At 38.5% G+C, this 21,061-nt stretch overlaps 1 protein-coding gene across 1 annotated transcript in view; it reads left to right on the top strand.

Moving 5' to 3' along the window:
- The window catches only part of LOC126456879 (farnesol dehydrogenase-like), a 128,743-nt gene that overhangs the window by 103,811 nt on the left and 3,871 nt on the right, over window positions 1–21,061 (top strand). The window contains exon 4 of the mRNA XM_050092700.1: window positions 801–930. Coding sequence (XP_049948657.1) covers window positions 801–930 — 130 coding nt within the window. The remainder of the gene's footprint in view (window positions 1–800; window positions 931–21,061) is intronic.

Raw genomic sequence — 21,061 nt, 5'->3', positions numbered from 1 at the left:
TGATGCCCCTTTCAAAATGTGTCAAATGCCAGTAATGTTATCTCACACAAGTATGTGAATCTCCATGTGATCAACACCGACACTGTTCAGGTCCCTTATATGCCCTACCAGGCTTGGTAACAACACTAAACACTAACAACACCAAGCTCTTGGAGGTCATTCTACCTGTCATGGAGAATTACAACTCTAACATTTTGTGACCATTTCATTTTATTAATGTAAATACATGGTTTGCTTTTCTGTAAATTTTATTACAGTTGATGCAATAATTTTTATGCTTTTCAAAGGCTTCACAGTTCTTGTAAAATGTTATAGTTTCTATGTTGTAACAATAAAGTGCCACAACCTTGCTTATTTATGCTTCTTTACATGTTATTAATTTTGGAGATTAAGAAATTTAATTATAAATGGTTCAAAATCCTTTAATTAGCAACAAAAATGTCAACTATTTACTGAAAACCGTATGGCAATCCACAATGGCAAAATACAGAAAAAAAAACACAAATCAAGAAATGCTTTTGTACTGGGTTGTCCACTAATTATTTGTATTGAATACTGCATTACAACATGGGTTAGGCAGTTACATTTCGCAGCATATTTATAAAATTGTAAAATGAAAATATATACTTGTACCTGACCGATAGATGTAAATATGATGCTGCTAAATAACCAAGTTAATCTGATGCAAGTATATAAATTTCAGTATTGTTATTAGCAACGTTTGTTGCTGTATCCTTCTGAGATATACAGTTTATCATTTTTGGTTTTGTGTGACCTTGTTTTGTTTTATTACTTTTCAGTATTGCTGGAATTTTGCCTCCAAGTTCCTCAAGTATAAGCATGTATTCTGCCAGCAAACATGCAGTTCAGGTATTGACAGAGGGTCTCAGAAAGGACTTGCTTGAGAAGAAATCTGGAATCAGGGTTACGGTATGGAGTTTTATTCACTGATCAGTACCAAGATTAACAAACATATTTCTTTTTTGGTGTTATGAATATTTTGATTCTATTACAACTACAATTATTATAGTACACTTGCTTAGCTGGTTGGTAACATGCTTGCCTCCCATGCAGCGGGCCCAGCCAGGTTGGAGATTTTCTCTGCTCGTGGAGTGGGTGTTGTGTTGTCCTCATTATCACTTCAACCTCATCACTGGCACGTGAGTCATCCAATGTGGCGTTGACTGAAGTAAGACTCGCACTCAGAGGCGAACTTCCCCGGATGGGGCCTCCCGGCCAGCAATGCCATACAATCATTTCATTTAATTTCCTAGTACTATGTAGAATATTATATTGTGATATAGTTTGAAAGTATTAAATCTAAATCAAATGTAGATTTTTAAACACTAAACACTGGTCCAAACAATCTAGATATCCTGATCTGAGAGAAGTGAGAGACTGGACACTTTTGAAGTATAACATGGACAGAGTAAAGCATTGTACAGCTGGTCACCACAGTTATCCATTGGCCAGTGTATTTTGAATGTTATTATTGCTATCTTTGTTCTCTACAGCATGGCACAAATATCTCCAGATACAGAAGTCCAACAGTGTAATATTTTTCTAAGTCACTTAAACTGAATCCATATTTGGTTCCTATGAAGAGGACGCATTCAGTTTCTTTCTCCATCCTGTTATTGGTGGAGATGAGGGCCAGGTGAGCCGTGAGTGGTTGTGCTGTGGCCTGTAATTACCTCTCACTCACAGTCCATTGCAATAGGTGGGAGAATATGTCTTAAATTGGTGAGCCTTCAGCGTAGCAACAGGGTGCAGAATACCAACCCATATGGAGTGCAATTGTATTTTGAATATGGCATCTATGAATGCACAGCCAATATGTCCCATTATCAACTCATTACAATACAAACCAAAAACTTTCAGAATAGAATGTGTGGATGAAGGTAAAACCAGTTGATGCTGTGTACTGTTCTTTGTTGTGTCACACATTTGTGTTTATCTGTCACCATTTGATGTTAACTCTTATGTTACTGGTCTCACAGGTAGCTGTCATTGCCTGTTGACTGGCTAAAATATATGTTTTTTTGGAAATTATAACTCGTGTGTACAAATATGTAGTTGGAATTTCAAGATTTTTAGGTCATTTGGACTTTCTACTTTAAATACAGATGTTTTGGTATTACTAGTGTTAAATCTGATTACACATATGAAACTTCAATTTAGCAGATTCATTGCAGAAAAAAATTGAAAAAGTATTCTAGTATTCAAATACATGAACAATTTACATCTAAATAAATGCACAAAACACAAGATTGAGGCAAAATTTATTGTTCATAGTGGATTACAATGAGATGCAATTGGCATATGGAGGGATGTGCAGTCCAAGGTTACATTCACTGGACTCATATGCTCCAATACATTTCTTGATTTATTTATTTAGCATCCATGTCATCATATAAATGAATGGCACTTGTCATAAACAGAAATAAAAAAATGTGTAATTTACAAAATGAAACTGCCTACAAGATATACCAGCAAATTTACTATTTATTTGCTTACGAATGGTGTGTAGTGATTTGTTTACCAGTAATTACTACATATAGAATAAGTAGTGATATAAAAAGTAAAGTAGTATTGTATAAACTGAAACATATTTAGATAGAAACTTCTCACAGGATTTATCACACAACTGCATTTCGTATTTTGGAGATTAGTCCACAAACTCATTTTCTTGATGTTCAAGACACTCATTTACTGAGAAGTGATATTTTACAATTAAAAATTTTCTAAGTTTTAATTTAAAATTTATATCAGCCAAGTCTTTAATATATTGAAGCAGTGAATTGTTGAGCTTAATACCCATATAGCTTACATGCTTCTGAGGGTGTGCTTTTTTTATTTGTTCTGTATGGAGATCATTCCTGTTCCTTGCATTATAGTTGTGACAGTCAGCATTTATGGGGAGTTTGCTTAGATTTGCTTTAGTTAAGACACTTATTTAAATGTATAGAATGATAGCAGAGTAAATATTCCTAATTTCTTGAAAAGAGGCCTGCAGTGAACTTGTATAGGAGTGTGGGTAATTATTTGAACATCCCATTTTTGTAAGATAAAATTTTCTTTTAAATTATAATTCTGATCTGGCCCAAAATGCTATTCCATATGAGGCAACAGAATGAAAATATCCAGAGTATGCCATTCTGATGACTTCTAACAAGCAGACATTTGCAATAACTTTCAGTGCAAAATAGGCAGATTTAAGTATGTGTGTAATGAATCTTACGTGGTGTTTTCAATTCATAACTTCATCTATATACATTCCTAAAAGTTTTGCAAATTGCACTCTCTCTATTAGTCTGTCATCCAGTTCTAAATTAGTTTCTACATCCCTAATCATTTTACCAAGTTTTATATAATTTGTATTCTTTGTATTCAGTGTTTATTTATTTGCACTGAGCCAAGTCTCAATACCTTTTAGTATTTTGTGAACAGTGGAATGTAATGAGTTTTTTTAAAATTACTCACTTAGACTTGTGTCATCTGTGTATAATACAATTTCAGCTGTATCATATTGTAACTGTAAATCGTTCACATAGGTCTATATGAAAAAGAGTAATGGCCCTAAGATGTTGCCCTGGGGTTCTCCTAAAACAACTTCTTTTGCTTTTGAATCTAACCTTTTTTTAATTTGAATTAACAGTGGTGTGGTGTACAATCTCAGATCTGTTTCTGAGATATGACTGAAACCAACTGGCTTATCAATGAGAATTTCATGACAGAGACTTTAGACATATCTAAATTGATTCCTACTACACTTTTGTTTGTAGTCTGTAACTGCAGTTTCTCTTCTGAATTTTACTAGTAAACTGTGTTACTTATAATTTTGAATGTTATTATTGTCTAGGTAACTAGTGCCTCTCAATTTCGTCTGTTTCTCTAATATTTTGGAGAAAACAGAAAAAAGTGATATGAGACAGTATTTTCTATTTCATGTCTATCTCCATTTTTAAATAGTGGTTCCACATCTGAGACTTGTAACTGCTGAGGAAACACACCTTCACTGAAGGATGACTTTGCAATATATGCTTCAAGTTTTGCGATCTGAAACTGCACTGCTGCCATTTCTGGTTTTAAGCTCCTTTTCATCTTAATTATTTCCTGGAAAATCCAGGATGTAATAATAACTATATTATGAAAAGGATAGGATTTCTACTCACCATATAGTTTAGATACTGAGTTGCAGAAGGGATCAACAAAAAGACAACTAAACATGTAAGCTCTCAGCCGGAAGTTGTTGTACTGAAATACACAAAACACACACATACATGTCCACACAAATCCAGCTGACACACAGATGACCTCTTTCTCTGGCAGTCGAGGCCAGACTACAAGCAATTTCGAGTGGTGGGGTTAAGAAGGAGGCTGGGGTGGGGAGGGGGGGGTGGGGGGTGAGAGCAGTCTACAGGTGGGGAATATTAAAGCGAAGTTTGTAGTAGCATACAGGGACGAGGTGGAGAGAGGGCTGGGCAGCTACATGCAGTCAGAAGGTTAGACAGAGGGTGGAGGGGGAGGAAAAGGAGAGAAGCAGAAAGGCTGTCGGTGCACTTGTAGAATAGAAGGCTATGTAGGACTGTAGTGGGAACAGGGGGGGGGGGGGGGGGGATAGCTGGACGAATGGCAGTGACTAACAGAAGTTGAGGCCAGAAGGGCTACAGGAACATAGGATACATTGCAGGGAGAGTTCCCACCAACACAGTCCAGAAAAGCTGGTGTTGGTAGGGAGGATCCAGATGGCACATGGTGTGAAGCAGTCATTAAAATGAACAACACTGTGTTGGTATGTTCAGCAACTGGGTGGTCCAGCAGTTTCTTGGCACACAGTTTGTCAGTAACCATTCATTTGGACAGACAGCATGTTGGGTGTCGTGCCCACATAGAATGAAGCACAGTGGTTGCAGCTTAGCATGTAGATTATGATTGGCATTGGAAATCCTAATAATGTAGCTATCCAAAATTTATGTACTCCTTGTTCTGAATATTTAGACCTCAGTAATTTCTTAGGGAAAACACAATTCAAATTGGAACATGAGTATAGAATAAAAAATGTTATATGCATTACACTGATGAGCCAAAACATTATGATCACATTCTTAATAGCTTGGTTAGCCACCTTTGGAATGAAATAAATCACTGATTCTGCATATCAGAGATCCAACAGTTTGTTGGAAGGTCTGTGGAGGTATGTGGCTTTAGATGTCTATGCACAGGTCATTTAATTCATCTAAATAACGGGCCACTGATTTGCGTATGTGGTGATGGCATCTGATAGTGACTCAGATGGGTTCCATATGATTTACATCAGGCAAATTTGGTTATTGAGACAAGAACACAAGTTCACTATAATGCTCCTTAAACCACTGTAGCACAGTTCTGGCTCCAAGACATGGACAAATATACTGCTGAAAGATGATGTCTCTGTTGCGGAAGACATCAAGCATGAAGGGATGCAGGTGGTTTGAAGCTGTCAGAGTGTCTTCAGTTATTACCACAGGTCTAATGCAAGCACAGGAGATTGTCTCTCATAACATAACACTGCTCCCATCAGCCTTTGTTCATGGCACACTGCATGTATCAAGCCACCTTTCACCTCAGTGACAGTGATCAAATGTAGCAAAATTGTGTTTCACCTGAAGAGCTGACACATTTCCATCCATTAATGGTCCCATGCCCACTGATATCATTATCAATTATGTCATTGGGTCAACAAGTGAACATGTAGGGATGGTCTGCTGTGGAGCTCCATGTTCAACCATTTATGATGGGCAGTGTGCTCCAATACACTTGTATGTGCACCAGTATTGTGCTTTCTCAGTGAAGATGCCACAGATCAACTATCCTGCTTCACAGAGCAGGCAAGCCTCCAAATGTCATGTTATGTGAAGAGTCATGGATGTCCAACCATTTAGCACTTAGTGGTAGTTTCACTGTCCTTCTCCCTCTTTCCGTAGATGCTCACAACAGAAGCATGTGAACATTTGACCAGATTCACTATTTTCGAGATACTCATTCAGGGGCTCTGCGTAATAATACTCAAAGTCACTTATCTCAATGGATTTCCTGATCTGCAGCCCATATCTTTGCTAGAGTGATCCTCCATCTGTGTCTGCTTTGCTTACATACTTTTGTTACTGTGTCATGTGCCCACAATGCCATCATGCAGCATCCAATCGTGGTGGGCAGTGGTCATAATGTTTTGGCTTATGAGTGTATTTGCCATTAGTTGTGACAGAATATCTACGCATCATCCGTGGGCTAGACAGTTAAAAAAATGTGTGCAATTGTCTTCAGAAAAAATTCTTGTACAGGTGTGGTGTAAAGCTGTTTTACAGAGGCGTTGATGGAACTGTACGAACCAGAGGGGTGGTAATCAGATAAGCCAATGCCAGTGTTAATTACCTCCACTTCATTGGAATCTAAGTTAGAGAATATGTTATCTACAAGAGTCTGTGATGTATGTGTTCTTCAAGTAGGATCTACAGGATGAGTCACCAAATGTTGCCATCTAGAATAACTCCAAAAATATGACAGTAGCTGAAATGTTTGTGGGACAAATGTTGCATGAGACAATGGGAGCCATAATATGATCTTTTTTTGTTGCTAGGTGGGGTCATGTCAGAGATATGAAGGTCAGCTTTGTTTTTTTAAAATGGGGTTCTATGTGTAACAGTAAGGTCTTTGAATTCAGTGGGAGCTAGAGACTTAAACTCTGAAAGGTATCCTCAACATACTCACCATACATGTCGTACATTTAAGTATGTGTATGATAAATTGAGACCAACTGGATCTTTAATGCATCGGAAACATATCCAACAAAGGAAAGTTACTAACAAGGAAATAGAAATTGGTACTCTTGCCACTGTGGTTCGAAATCCTTGTGTTAGTTTACGTCAAATCACAAGGGTATCTGGCCTGAGCCAGCGTAGTGTTGTCCATGTTCTGCATCGCATAAATATCATCCTTACCATATCAGTCTCCACTAAGAATTAACTGGCACAGATTGTATGCGTCGCATTGAATTCTGCCAATGGGCTCAACTTTGGATTCAGAGGCATGACACATTTATTAATTTGATTTTATTTACTGATGATGCTATATTCATGAACCACGGAAATGTTAATTTGCATAATATGCATTATTGGGCAATTGAAAATCCACGTATGTTGCGGCAAGTTGCACACCAAAAACTATGGGCAGTGTATGTATGGTGTGGGATTCTGGAGGACAGAATTATAGGCCCGTATTTCATCAAAGGAAATCTTAATGGTTGGCAGTACACCACATTCCTGCAAGAAACATTAGCTCTGTTATTGGAAGAAATGCCTTTTGGAACAAGGAACAGCATGTGGTATCAACACGATGGATGCCCAGCACATTTTTTGCTGATGGCTAGAAGTGAGTTGCAGAGACAATAACCAAATCGTTGGATTGGATGCAGAGGAGGTGTGTCGTGGCCAGCTTGTTTGCTAGACTTGATGCCTTTGGATTTTTTCTTGTGGGGATTTGTAAAAGACATTGTTAACATAAGCATTCCAACTACACCTGAAGATATGCAAGAGAGAATTGTAAGAGCATATGCTTCAATAAGTGCCAGTATGATAAGGAATACCACTCAATCCATGATAAGAAGATTGCAGCACTGCATTGAGACCAGTGGTAATCACTTCAACACCTTCTGTAAATGGATGTTCGTGACGCCTTTGTGACCTACAATGACCTACAAAGACCTTACTTTAAATGCGAACATGTTTGGGTTAGGCTTTACTGTGACTGTTACTGTCTAAAGGTTGGGGTAATTCATTGGTTAATGCTATAAAATATGCAGATAGATATACATTTGTGCCAGTAGTTGATGTACTTACAGATTTAAACTGACAAGGGGTACAAGCTGTTGGTGTGATGAATTATGTCTTCTCTTCTGCTATACGAACCTTGCACCCAGCTGATTCCAGACACCATATTTGTTTACAAATGTGGCAGTATATATGTGATGTGTTACGACAGCAAAAGGAACCTGTGACCACTGAAGGTACTCTAGTTTACATATTTAATGTTTACCATTAGATATCAGTTTAATTTTTTGTCAAAAGTAATCCTAAACCATATTCTGAAATAGTGTCTTGTTTCTCTACTAGGCAGTGCCACAAGTTCCTCCAAAAATCGTAACACAACACACACACAAATGCAATACTTACTAACGTAAATTCACCCGATGACGGAGGTTTAAACCTTCAAAACGCGTCATGGAAATAAATAAAACGGTGACTGGTAACAATGAACTTGTTGTTTCATTTAAAGACCTTACTGTTACACATCATTGGGTTCACCTCAATAGTTGAAATCAGAAAATAAGTACCAAACTATAGCATCCCATTTAAAAAAGCAAAATTGACCTACATATTGCTGATGTGACCCCACCTAGCAACAAAAAACCAACATCATATTATGGCCGCCGTTGTCACATGCAACATTTGTTCCACAAACTTTGCAGCTACTATCATACCTCCAGAGTTATTCTAAGTGGTAATAGTTAGTGACTTACCCTGTATAATATGGGGTGACATGTTAAAACTCAGTAAAATATACAGAAAACAATCTTTAACTGTATTACTGCACATAATATTTATATTCAAGTCTCTGCAAAGAAGCAAAGTAGCCTTTTCATTGCACCCAGTGTTTAGCATCACTTCTAGTTTTGAAATAAATTTATTTATATCTCCAGATGGTGACCTGTACACAGTCATTACCATTGTTTATTATCATTGTTTTCCTTTGCTTGCCATACAATTCAATAGCAGCTGTTTCAAAGAGGTTTTGTACACATAACTTTTCAAAATCACATCTCCTTTTGAATTTTACCCCTGTTTTTGTTCAAATACAGATACCACCATTTTTGGCATTTTTCCTACAGTAAATGCTAGCTAGTCTAAAATGATGTATAATGATTTTGTTTAACTCATATTCCATACACCTTAGCTCTGAAAAACACAAGCACTCAGTAGTAAACTCATCTAAGTCAACTTCTAGCTCAAGATATTTATTCCTTAGACACCAAATATTCAGATTCATAACTTGAAAATAATTTATGGGAGTCTAGATCTAGTTACACTTACAATTGGTTTTCCCAAGTTGATTGTAGAGGGTTTAGTTGCCTGTACATTTGTGGAATGATCTATACTGCAACTTTTCCTGCCCTGGTGCGGAAAAAATCCCAGGTCATTCTTGGTCATTTTGCTCTTAAGTTCATTTGTCCATTCCTGAGTGTGTTGGTTGTCACTACAGGCTGCACTGATCTTGCTTTTTCATTATTATTGCAACTATTTGGATTAGTGGAGTGTTTTCCTTGAATTATTGTTCTTGCTTTCAGCCTTCTAAGTGCTTGTCCTAGCAGACATGGACTGTACTTCACTTGTTATTCCATTGATTCTTGAAGCTGTTCGAGTACACAGTTTATCTTTGACTAGTCCTTTAGGCACAATTCACAAAGTTAGATGAAGTGCTGTGGATGTTACCTTCATTTCTGCACAAGTATTAAAGTGCTTTGATAGATTTGCTGCTTCCATTTATAATGTAACAGGATCATCATCTTTTTTTTCAGTAAATTTCCAGATGAATTTTTTAATTTGTTTACAGACATATTGTTTTCTGATGTTATTCAAATGCATACAATGTGTGGTATACCTGGTTTACCGGTAATGCACACTTTCTAAGCCATCAAGTTTTGAAAACAATGTGTTTGGGAAGGCATTGGTAATTTTTACCAGTTTTCTGTTTGTGACTTCAATTTCCTTGTTTACATATGAACTTGGAACTAGAACTTTCCTGACTGCTATACTTGATATCACTACACTTACATTTTCAAAATTATTTAAGGCCATTCTAGTAGATCTAATAGCTTCTTTGGCATTATTTTGGTAGACAGAATTTGCTTCACCAAATATTAAAGCACTGTCTTTTTTGTTAGTGGCCCTGCTAGTGTTTAGTGCTCCTGAGTAACTTGATTCATTGGAGACATGGCCCAATTAAACCTGTTGCAGTAGCTTGTAGTTCTTGTAACATTTCTGCTATTTTTTGTCTGTGACTGTCAGTGATATTCAGTATTTTTCCATGAATTCCAGAGTTTCCATTTGTACTGTACTTGTGTTCTGGTCTGTCTCTTTTCTTATAATGTCTGTGGTATTTTGGCTTTTGGACCTTCATCCTGTGTTTCTTTTCCATTAGTTAGAATTTTTGTAGGGTTTGGTTGGGGTAATACATGACATTTCAGGTAACTTAGCATTTCAGTGTTTTCCTAATGAAGTTTCATTACAACTCTTTAAAGAATGAACTGCTGATTGCATATTTACAGTATATTCCTTTAGACATTCACTATCAGCTACACATTTCACATCATGTATTCTTACCTTCAATGTCTGTATTTTCGTCTCACGGAACATTGCCCATATCCTGTACAGGACCCATCTTGTTTTTTTACAGTGTACCTGCAGGAGAATCCATAACAGCACAATCTGTGAAAACAATACAATAAACATATGCAGCAACTCATCTTTAAAAAAATTTAGAATTACTGTTATTTTTACGTTGCATGTAATCTGAATCGTTGACAAATGCTTTGTTTTCATCATCTACAGATTGATCAAGGACATTGTAAATCATTTGTTCCAAATATTTCCCCTCTGCATTACATAATTTCAACACCAAAGCACAAAAAACACATGAAACAGAGAACTTGAATGTCACATAATGCCTATGAAACAACAGACAATAACAACGGTTTCAGAAATGACAAATTTTTCTGTGATGCCACCACAGCCATCCAGCAGTCATAGTGGGAACTTTGAAGTCTTCAGACCTTACAGACCTTTCTGGGAGCAATGAAAATATGTTTGACACTGTGGAAAATCATCACTGGCATGACGTAATATTACTGCTGCCATGCATTCCCATTTCCCACAAGTGCTGTAATATTACATCAGTCATAGGATAAGTATTAATTGTGGTATTGTCCTTTTCATGGGTGACAGTGTTATTGAACAGGAATGAACCAATGAGCACCCTGAGCTTGAGCTATATTTCTAATGAGCTCATCATGAATGGGTTATTAAACTCAAAATTTGTTCTTGCGTGAATTTCTTCACATTTTTCTCCATCGGGATGTACTGAAGCCTTTGTCTAAGTGGACATAACAAGTCACAGAACAGCTAATTAATTTTGAAATATTATGTTATGGAATAATGCTGAAGATTACATAGGTAGATCAAGCAATAGATTTATGACTAATTAAAGGTTATGTTGATGGGCTACATCCTGAGGCATCAAGGAGTAGTTAATTTGGTGAAGGAGGTAAGTATGGTAGTTAAAATCATAGAAGGAGATTGAGACTAGACTACAGCAACCGGGCCAGGTGGATGTACCTTGTAGTATTTATGCAGATGTGAAGAAACTTGTGCAGCATTGACTAGCTGGGAGAGATGCATCAAACTAGACTTCAGACAGAAGGCAGCAACAATGATAACAACATTATGGCGAAATTGCATAAGAATGTAAAGAAACTGCTAAAGAAACAGAGATTACTGCATAATAGATGTAAACAAAGCCTAGAGCTGTAGATAGAGAAATGCTGAAGGAAATGTGTTTGGCTGTCAAGAGAGCAATAAGTGATGCCTTCAATGAGTACTGTAGCAGAATAATATCAAATTATCTTTCACAGAACCCAAAGAAATTTTTGTCATGTGTAAAGGCTGTTGGTGCACCAAAGTTAATGTCCAGTCCGTAGAGAATGAGACAAGAACTGGAAGTAAGGGTAGCAAAGCAAAAGCTGAAATGCTTAACTCCATTTTCAAATATGCCTTTGCAATGGAAAACTCAGGCAAATTGCACCAGTTTAATTCTCATACCACAGAAAAGATATTAATATTAGTGTCAGTGGTGTTGAGAAACAGCTGAGATCATTAAAATTGAACAAAGCTCCAGACCCCAAAGGAACCCCAGTCAGATTCTGTACTGAATTTGCAACTGAGTTAATCTATCATAGATCCCTTGAACAAAAAACCATGCCTAGTTCTTTGAAAAAGGTACAGGTCACACCCGTCTACAAGAAGAGTAGTAGAAATTATCCGCAAAACTACTGTCCAGTACCCTTGACACTGATTTGTTGAAGAATCTTAGAACATATTCTGAGCTCAAACATAATGATGTATCTTGAACTGAATGACGTCGTTAATGCCAACCAGGATGGATTTTGCACTTTTCTCACATGACATACTGAATACTTTGTTTCAAGGCATCCAGATAGATGCAGTGTTTCTTGATTTCCTAAAGGCATTTGACTCAGTACAAAGGTACAATCATATGGGGTGTCATGTGAAATTTGTGACTAGATTGGGAACTTTTTTGTCGGGAGGACACAGCATGTTATCTTGGATGGAGAGTCATCAGCAGATGTAAAAGTATCATCAGGAGTGCCTCAGGCAAGTGTGTTGGGACCCTTGCTGTTCATTTTCTATATTAATGATGTTGCAGACAATATTAATAGTAAAATAAGGCTTTTTGCAGCTGATGCAGCTATATCTAGTGAAGTACTATCTGAGAGCTGCATAAATATTCAGTCATATCTTGATAAAATTTCTACATGGTGCAGAAATTGGCAACTTGCTTTAAATGTTGAGAAATATAAAATTTTGCACTTCACAAAACGAAAAAATGTCATATCCTATGACTATAATATTAATGAGTCATTGTTGGGATTGGCCAACTCATACAAATACCTGGGTGTAACACTTTGTAAGGATATGAAATGGAATGATCACATAGGTTCAGTCATGGCTAAAGCAGCTGGCAGACTTCGGTCTATTGGTAGAAAATTGGAGAAGTGAAATCAGTCCACAAAAGGGACTGCTTATAAATCACTCGTGGAACCCTTCCTAGAATATTTCTCAAGTGTATGGGACCCATACCAGATAGGACTAGCAGGGAATATTGTACATATACAGAAAAGGGCAGCACAAATGGCCACAGATTTGTTTAATCCATGGGAGTGTGTCACGGAGCTACTGAAGGAACTGAACTGGCAGACTGTTGAAGACAAACATAAACTATGCCAACAAAGCCTATTAACAAAGTTTCAAGAACTAGGGATATACTACAACACCCTATGTATCACTGACACAGGGATCGTGAGGATAAGATTAGAATTACTGCATACACAGAGACATTCAAACGATCATTCTTCCTGCATTCCATATGTGAATGGAACAGGAAGAAATTCTAATAACTGGTCCAATGTGACATTCTCTATGTCATGCACCTCACGGTGGTTTGCAGAGTATAGATGTAGATGTGATACATGTAAAACAGAAAAATAAGATTTAAAACAAATACACTGAAGTATCAACACAGTAGTATGAATTTATAGTGCTTGATGAACATTTAGACCTGTTAGTATCATGGTTCCGTAAGAGACCCATGTCCAGAGAACTTAACCACTCAGTAGTCTTTGGAGAGGCATTCATGAAGCATTCCAGCACCCTAGAAATCTCCTTATTGGACATTCACTAGTAATGTGGTCTACTATTCACTCTATGTATTCCCACTCACAAAATGATATGTGTACAGTCTCCCATTTATATAGGAATGCTTTGTGTCTTATATACTTGATTCTGATGTGGTTTAGGTGACTTCAGGTTTTTCTTGGCAGTTGTTTGCTTATAAGAGGCACAGTATTGTGAAACTTGTTTACCAGATTTTATCCAGTGAACAGTAACCAATTACACACATTTTGTTTGATTGGACATCTACAAATTTTATTCGTCATCAGTGATAAAATTTCCTACAGTTGTAAAAACAACATGATGGAGTATTCAGTTATCTTTCCAGCACTCTACAGTATCACAAGGAGCAGGCTGATAGAGATTGTTGATATCTCATACAGGCTAGCTATATTTATGGCTGGTGAGCAAAAAAAATTGTTGAATGAAGGGTGTCTAGAAATTGATCTGTTGTATTCTCTATCCACACTCCCATGCCTGTTATTGTCTAAAATCTGGTGGTGCTTTACTAGACAGAACATGAATCAAAGGAACTGATGTTGCTTTCATTGTGTCAGTGACAATCCTTGTTGTGTCATTTAGTTGGATGTCAGTCTTGCTAACTTCTTTGCGTGTAGCCTACAAAGGAGAACAGTAGTTGGCAACAGCATTCATAGCTGATTGTACTGCTGTCTGTAAGTGTTTGCTTGTGCTCCCCAAATTGTTCCCAACAGCTATGTGGTAATGTTTTTTTTTCTAATTTTAACATTTTTGCTGTTTATTTCAAGATATTTCATAAATATTAGAGAGTGATAAAATATTATGTCTAGATATTTTAGATGCAGGTTGCTGTTTAATTGAGCTCTGTCAAACATTGACCTAAAATACAATGGTACTATGCCAGAGTTTAAACAAATCAAATTAAATTAAATATTTATTCTCATGTAATCTGCTTTACACAATCAAAGACTGTGATGTAGGTGACACATCACTTCTCACTATAGAATAAAATTAATAGGTATGGTACTTCTTCAGAGAGATACTATTTTAAATTATTATCATTCAAGAAACCTTCTACACTGTAATAACCTATAATAACATTTACTTTCCAGGTCTCCTTCAGTGATTTTTTTTCTTTTTAAAAAAAAAAAAAAATTGGGGATAGCTTCCAATTACAGGTTTTATTTATAAGCTTTTGTATGCACAAAATGTGGAGTTTTTTCATGCAGTTTTAATCTGCGACCAGGTAACATGTACTTTGCACTGTGTATAGTCTCATGCTGATGCAAGAAACAGCAGTCCTTAAAAATTGTCGGTTCCTCTTTACAAAAATGACAACTCCCACCATTGCTCAGATAAACTATTACAGTAGTTTAAAAGTTTGTTGAGTAAATTAGTTGGCTGGGACTCCAGTTAATTATACTGTGCCTACTAAATGACAGGAATGAAATATGAATAATATACAATTTTTACAACTAAATCAGTGATATTACATACTGGGTGTATATGACTCAGGACAAACGGGAGATCCGGTAATTTTTTTCATCCGGTAGAAAACCAGGAAAAACCCTGGAATTTTTTAGAATTCTGGGAATGTTTCATTGTTTTAGTTTTCAGTTAAATTTTTGTGATTTTGACTGGTAAGAACCAATACTCCAACAAAGGACATTACTGTATTCCACATCTGCAGGATAATACTGCAGCAAGAAAACATTAACAAGAGGAAGAAAAAACGAAAATAAAACTTAAGCCGCAAAAGAAATCCACCATATACAACAAGAAAACGTAGTGCTCACACAAACATCTGCCAACAGCAAAGTGTGTCAAAGGCTTTAGAAAGACTATGCAATGATTCATAACGACAAGTTGCCTCCGATGAGCGTGATGTGACAGCTGTTGACATTAGATTTGTTTGAGCAGTTGCGGGCAGGCTCTTGTGCATGCACAATTGAGTCGCGTATGGGTAGTACCTTCTCCCGTAGTACCTTCTCCCGCTACGGATGAGTGGCTGGTCACCACTATCTAGCATTGCCCCGGTTCAGAAATATCGTAGATCCGGGGTTGATGCACAGAGCAGTCCAAGTTGTGGTGGGTAGTCTCCACGTGACCTGTGTTTATGTTTAGTGATTTTGCTGTTTACTCTTCATTTATTACTCTCACATCAAATGAGAACAAAATGGATTTCTGTGGCTGGGAGCTATCAAATGAATTAAAATATGTTTGCATAGTTACGGAAGGCTAAAGTATGTTATTATTTTCATGTTTTATTTCCACCTTTCTGACAGTCAAGCATTAATCACCTTGGAGAAGAATGAAGTTATTTTTGTCGCTTTGCTAAAGATATTTGGCTTTTATTAATATTTTGCACTGAGGCAGTCAATTTATTAGAAACTAAGTGTTTAATTTCACACTGTTGGCTAGTTTCAACTGTTTGCTGCATTTCAAGTGCACATTTTCCATCTTCTAGCTCGCATGGCATTGTGCCATAATAAAGAACCAAACATGAGATAATACAGTGCTGGTACTCAAGGAAATTTACATCTGAATCTGGACATACAAATGTGAACTTTAAGCCCAATTATGCATTTTAGTATGGTTCACGGAATTCCGATGAACTTGACATGTCCTCTGATGTCTTGTTTCTTTTGTGACGTAGTGCAAAATCTTTAAATGCTTTACACGTAGGAACATACGGGCTTCCTGTGTCATCGTAGCTGTGCAAGAACGGTGATGCCTGGTATCTGGCGCTATCTGGCAACTGCTGAAATGAATCAGTTTCCAACAGGTCAAGGTGGTTTGAAAAGCGTTGCTTTCAAAGTAAATTTCCTTTTACACAAGATGAACTACATGCGAGAATGTACGATGAATTTCTTAAATCACATAGCGTTTGACTCTCAATCAAAAATCAACTCTTTGAGGACAACCATCTAGAAGAATTTCGAGCCCAGAAAATCAGACATTTACGTCGTTATTAAAAATTTTATTGTCTCATTTGTGCGATATATCTTAAAGTGTAACACGCACAAGAAAGATCAACATTATATGTGGAAACTTAGCTTCTCTTGCAGCTTATTAATCTTTGAGACTACGATTATATGTGAAACCTCTGTTTTTCTTGTAGCAACACTACCGTATTTACTTGAATCTAAGCCGCACTCGAATCTAAGCCGCACCTGAAAAATTAGACTCGAAATCAAGAAAAAAAAATTTTCCCGAATCTAAGCCGCACCTGAAATTTGAGACTTGAAATTCAACGGGAGAGAAAAGTTTTGGCCACACCTCCAAATCGAAACAAAGTTGGTCCATTGTAGTATGAGACACAATTTAGGTCGAATGAATGACGATACAGCTACAGTAGGCTCGAGTCGTAAGCTTAGCAGTTAAGCTTTACTAGGTAGCCATTGCTATGCGTCACGTGCTCTGTCCGTTCATATACGTGTACCTTTCCTTTTTCACGTGCTTCGTCTGGTTTGATTTAATTGCTTATTTTGCTTTGATCTGGTAAGTGCCGTTCTGTTTGTTATAGGTGTTTGCGTCACTCTAAGCTGAAAATGCATTACTGTACTGTGTCATGAATTGTTTGTCGCATTCTGATAATGAGTGTTCACGGCCTGTCCCTGCTCGCGGCATGGCTTGTTTTCGTGCGCGCTACCGCCGCTTACAATTAAAAAAGAGAGGAATTGTTTCATTAGCAAAACAATGGCAAGAGACTGCTATTTGTTGTTACTTACACTGCTGCTTACTTTGATAATGATCAACAAGAACCAAATAATATATTGCTTTTGATAGAAGACGTTCTGAACGAGAGTTTAGCGAAAATTTTTCTCTGTTTGAAGATCTTTCCAGATGCCTCTTTAGTACATTACATTCTGCACAGAAATTAGTCATCTTAGATTTAAAAATCTAGTCAATTGTCGTGCTTCATTTCTGCCTGTATCACTATTGGGCATAAGAATAATACGAATATAAACATGACATGATATGTATTTTCTTCCGCGTTTGCTGTTGTCTCACCCTAGTTTCGTAGTTTATTCGGCATATAGGATTTAAATGAGATAGCAGCAAACACGAAAGAATACACGGCAAAATGTTTATATTCGTATTATTCTTATGGCGAAGAGAATACTGTATGTGATTCACAATTCATAAAAGTTGCTATTAGCAACCATCTCTTCTCACAGGTAGGAATAAATTCAGAACGTAATGTTGGCCATATTGACAAACATCCCAAACAGTCTTGCCAGTCGGATTTTCGTACTACATTGAAATGGTGCTACATTCGAAGATGAACGATACGGAATTTGTATTTACTTTGTTGGATAATGTACACTCCTGGAAATGGAAAAAAGAACATATTGACACCGGTATGTCAGACCCACCATACTTGCTCCGGACACTGCGAGAGGGCTGTACAAGCAATGATCACACGCACGGCACAGCGGACACACCAGGAACCGCGGTGTTGGCCGTCGAATGGCGCTAGCTGCGCAGCATTTGTGCACCGCCGCCGTCAGTGTCAGCCAGTTTGCCGTGGCATAGGGAGCTCCATCGCAGTCTTTAACACTGGTAGCATGCCGCGACAGCGTGGACGTGAACCGTATGTGCAGTTGACGGACTTTGAGCGAGGGCGTATAGTGGGCATGCGGGAGGCCGGGTGGACGTACCACCGAATTGCTCAACACGTGGGGCGTGAGGTCTCCACAGTACATCGATGTTGTCGCCAGTGGTCGGCGGAAGGTGCACGTGCCCGTCGACCTGGGACCGGACCGCAGCGATGCACGGATGCACGCCAAGACCGTAGGATCCTACGCAGTGCCGTAGGGGACCGCACCGCCACTTCCCAGCAAATTAGGGACACTGTTGCTCCTGGGGTATCGGCGAGGACCATTCGCAACCGTCTCCATGAAGCTGGGCTACGGTCCCGCACACCGTTAGGCCGTCTTCCGCTCACGCCCCAACATCGTGCAGCCCGCCTCCAGTGGTGTCGCGACAGGCGTGAATGGAGGGACGAATGGAGACGTGTCGTCTTCAGCGATGAGAGTCGCTTCTGCCTTGGTGCCAATGATGGTCGTATGCGTGTTTGGCGCCGTGCAGGTGAGCGCCACAATCAGGACTGCATACGACTGAGGCACACAGGGCCAACACCCGGCATCATGGTGTGGGGAGCGATCTCCTACACTGGCCGTACACCACTGGTGATCGTCGAGGGGACACTGAATAGTGCACGGTACATCCAAACCGTCACCGAACCCATCGTTCTACCATTCCTAGACCGGCAAGGGAACTTGCTGTTCCTACAGGACAATGCACATCCGCACGTATCCCGTGCCACCCAACGTGCTCTAGAAGGTGTAAGTCAGCTACCCTGGCCAGCAAGATCTCCGGATCTGTCCCCCATTGAGCATGTTTGGGACTGGATGAAGCGTCGTCTCACGCGGTCTGCACGTCCAGCACGAACGCTGGTCCAACTGAGGCGCCCGGTGGAAATGGCATGGCAAGCCGTTCCACAGGACTACATCCAGCATCTCTACGATTGTCTCCATGGGAGAATAGCAGCCTGCATCGCTGCGAAAGGTGGATATACACTGTACTAGTGCCGACATTGTGTATGCTCTGTTGCCTGTGTCTATGTGCCTGTGGTTCTGTCAGTGTGATCATGTGATGTATCTGACCCCAGGAATGTGTCAATAAAGTTTCCCCTTCCTGGGACAATGAATTCACGGTGTTCTTATTTCAATTTCCAGGAGTGTATAAAATGCAGTGATCGAAACTCGGGGCGGAGAAGAAGGCTTGTCTTCCACCCTTTTTTTTAATTTATTTACTGACGCGGAGATTTTGGCGCTAGTATTTATCTTTGTGCCTGCGAAGCATTCCTATGCAGTGCTACATATAATCGACGGCAGAAGTCATTTGTGGCGGCACCTACCAACATTTTTCAGAACTTCCGCTTACTTTGCACTCGATTCTAAGCCGCAGGCGGTTTTTTGGATTACAAAAACCGGAAAAAAGTGCGGCTTAGATTCGAGTAAATACGGTATGTATATTAATTTAAACCATCAACTTTTCTTATTTGTGTGTTCGCGCTGCTTAAGAGTGATATTGCTATTGGCTGACTACATCATGTGTCCTATGCCGTCATCAGCTGGCGAGATCACATGACATGAGCTATAACTGGCTTACAAAAGCACCTCACAATCTTGATTTCATTGCCTTGGAAAGTAACATGTGGTGTTTGGTGGAATTCAAATTTATATCTCCGTAACACGAAAATATTGTTGCTGCTGCACATCAAAGATCTTTCCAAAACGTGTGTGTCCCCCACCCCCTGAGTTTCGTTTTCTAAAGTGCCGGGAAATTCTACGTCGGTGTATAAAACCATAAACATTCAAAAGACTGATAAGTTTTACAGTGCCGAGGAAAAGTATACATAACATGGGGAAAAATGTATTTTCACCTGGAAGAAAGTGTATTTTCAACCGAGAAAGCTGGGGAAAATCCGGGAATTTTTTTCCTTGTCCATGTATACACCCTGTACATAAGACTTTAATGAAAATGACACTATTCAGTCAACTAAGCATGTTGTCCACAACATATTTTTATATACTGTCCATAGCTCAGAAGAATGTGTGCAACAGAATTCCAGCAGTGAGCCTGAGATGTGCTCAAGGTGGAGTAGTATAAGCCATTCTAAATGTATACTGCAAAGATGACTGTGATTCATATCTGACTGATATCTGTAATCATTACAGGGTAGATCTTTTACATTAAAAAATAAATAAATGAATAAATAAACTTTATATATATGCCGGCCGGGGTGGCCGAGCGGTTCTAGGCGCTACAGTCTGGAACCGCGCGACCGCTACGGTCGCAGGTTAGAATCCTGCCTCGGGCATGGATGTGTGTGATGTCCATAGGTTAGTTAGGTTTAAGTAGTTCTAAGTTCTAAGGGACTGATGACCTCAGAAGTTAAGTCCCATAGTGCTCAGAGCCATTCGAACCATTTTATATACATACAAGTGAAGGTGCTACATGAAAAGTCACATATTTTAATAACAATAAAAATTATGTCTATGTGATCAACACATCTGGCGTAGAGTAATGAAGACACAGTGTCATTCACTGAAAAGGACTGGTTTAACAAATCATTTTTGTGAGAGGTGAAGGCAATAGTGGGTCATGGCTGTGCGGGTAAAAGTAAAAATAGAGAGGTATGAGACTGTGGAGCAGTGTGGGGGGAGGTAACATGGGGTTCATTGAGTGTCAAGGAGAACTGAAGTTTAAAGGATTTGAAGAGTATCAGTAAAATATACAATAAGTATATATATTACTACATCCTTTATAATATACCAAATACACAACCAGTACACAAGGAAAACAATTTTTTTTTGTCACTCCAAGTTAATCTTGCAATCTATGCAGCTAGTAATAAACTAAATCAAATGTATCCAACTGGGAAAAGTACAAATTTTACTATTTATTTTATAGTGAAGCAAGTTCACCGGACATATCAATTCCAATCC

This window comes from Schistocerca serialis, chromosome 2, assembly GCF_023864345.2.
Source record: "Schistocerca serialis cubense isolate TAMUIC-IGC-003099 chromosome 2, iqSchSeri2.2, whole genome shotgun sequence".
Classification (NCBI taxonomy): domain Eukaryota; kingdom Metazoa; phylum Arthropoda; class Insecta; order Orthoptera; family Acrididae; genus Schistocerca; species Schistocerca serialis.
Note: the sequence above shows the minus strand (reverse complement) of the source record. Positions and strands in the feature narration are given on the sequence as shown.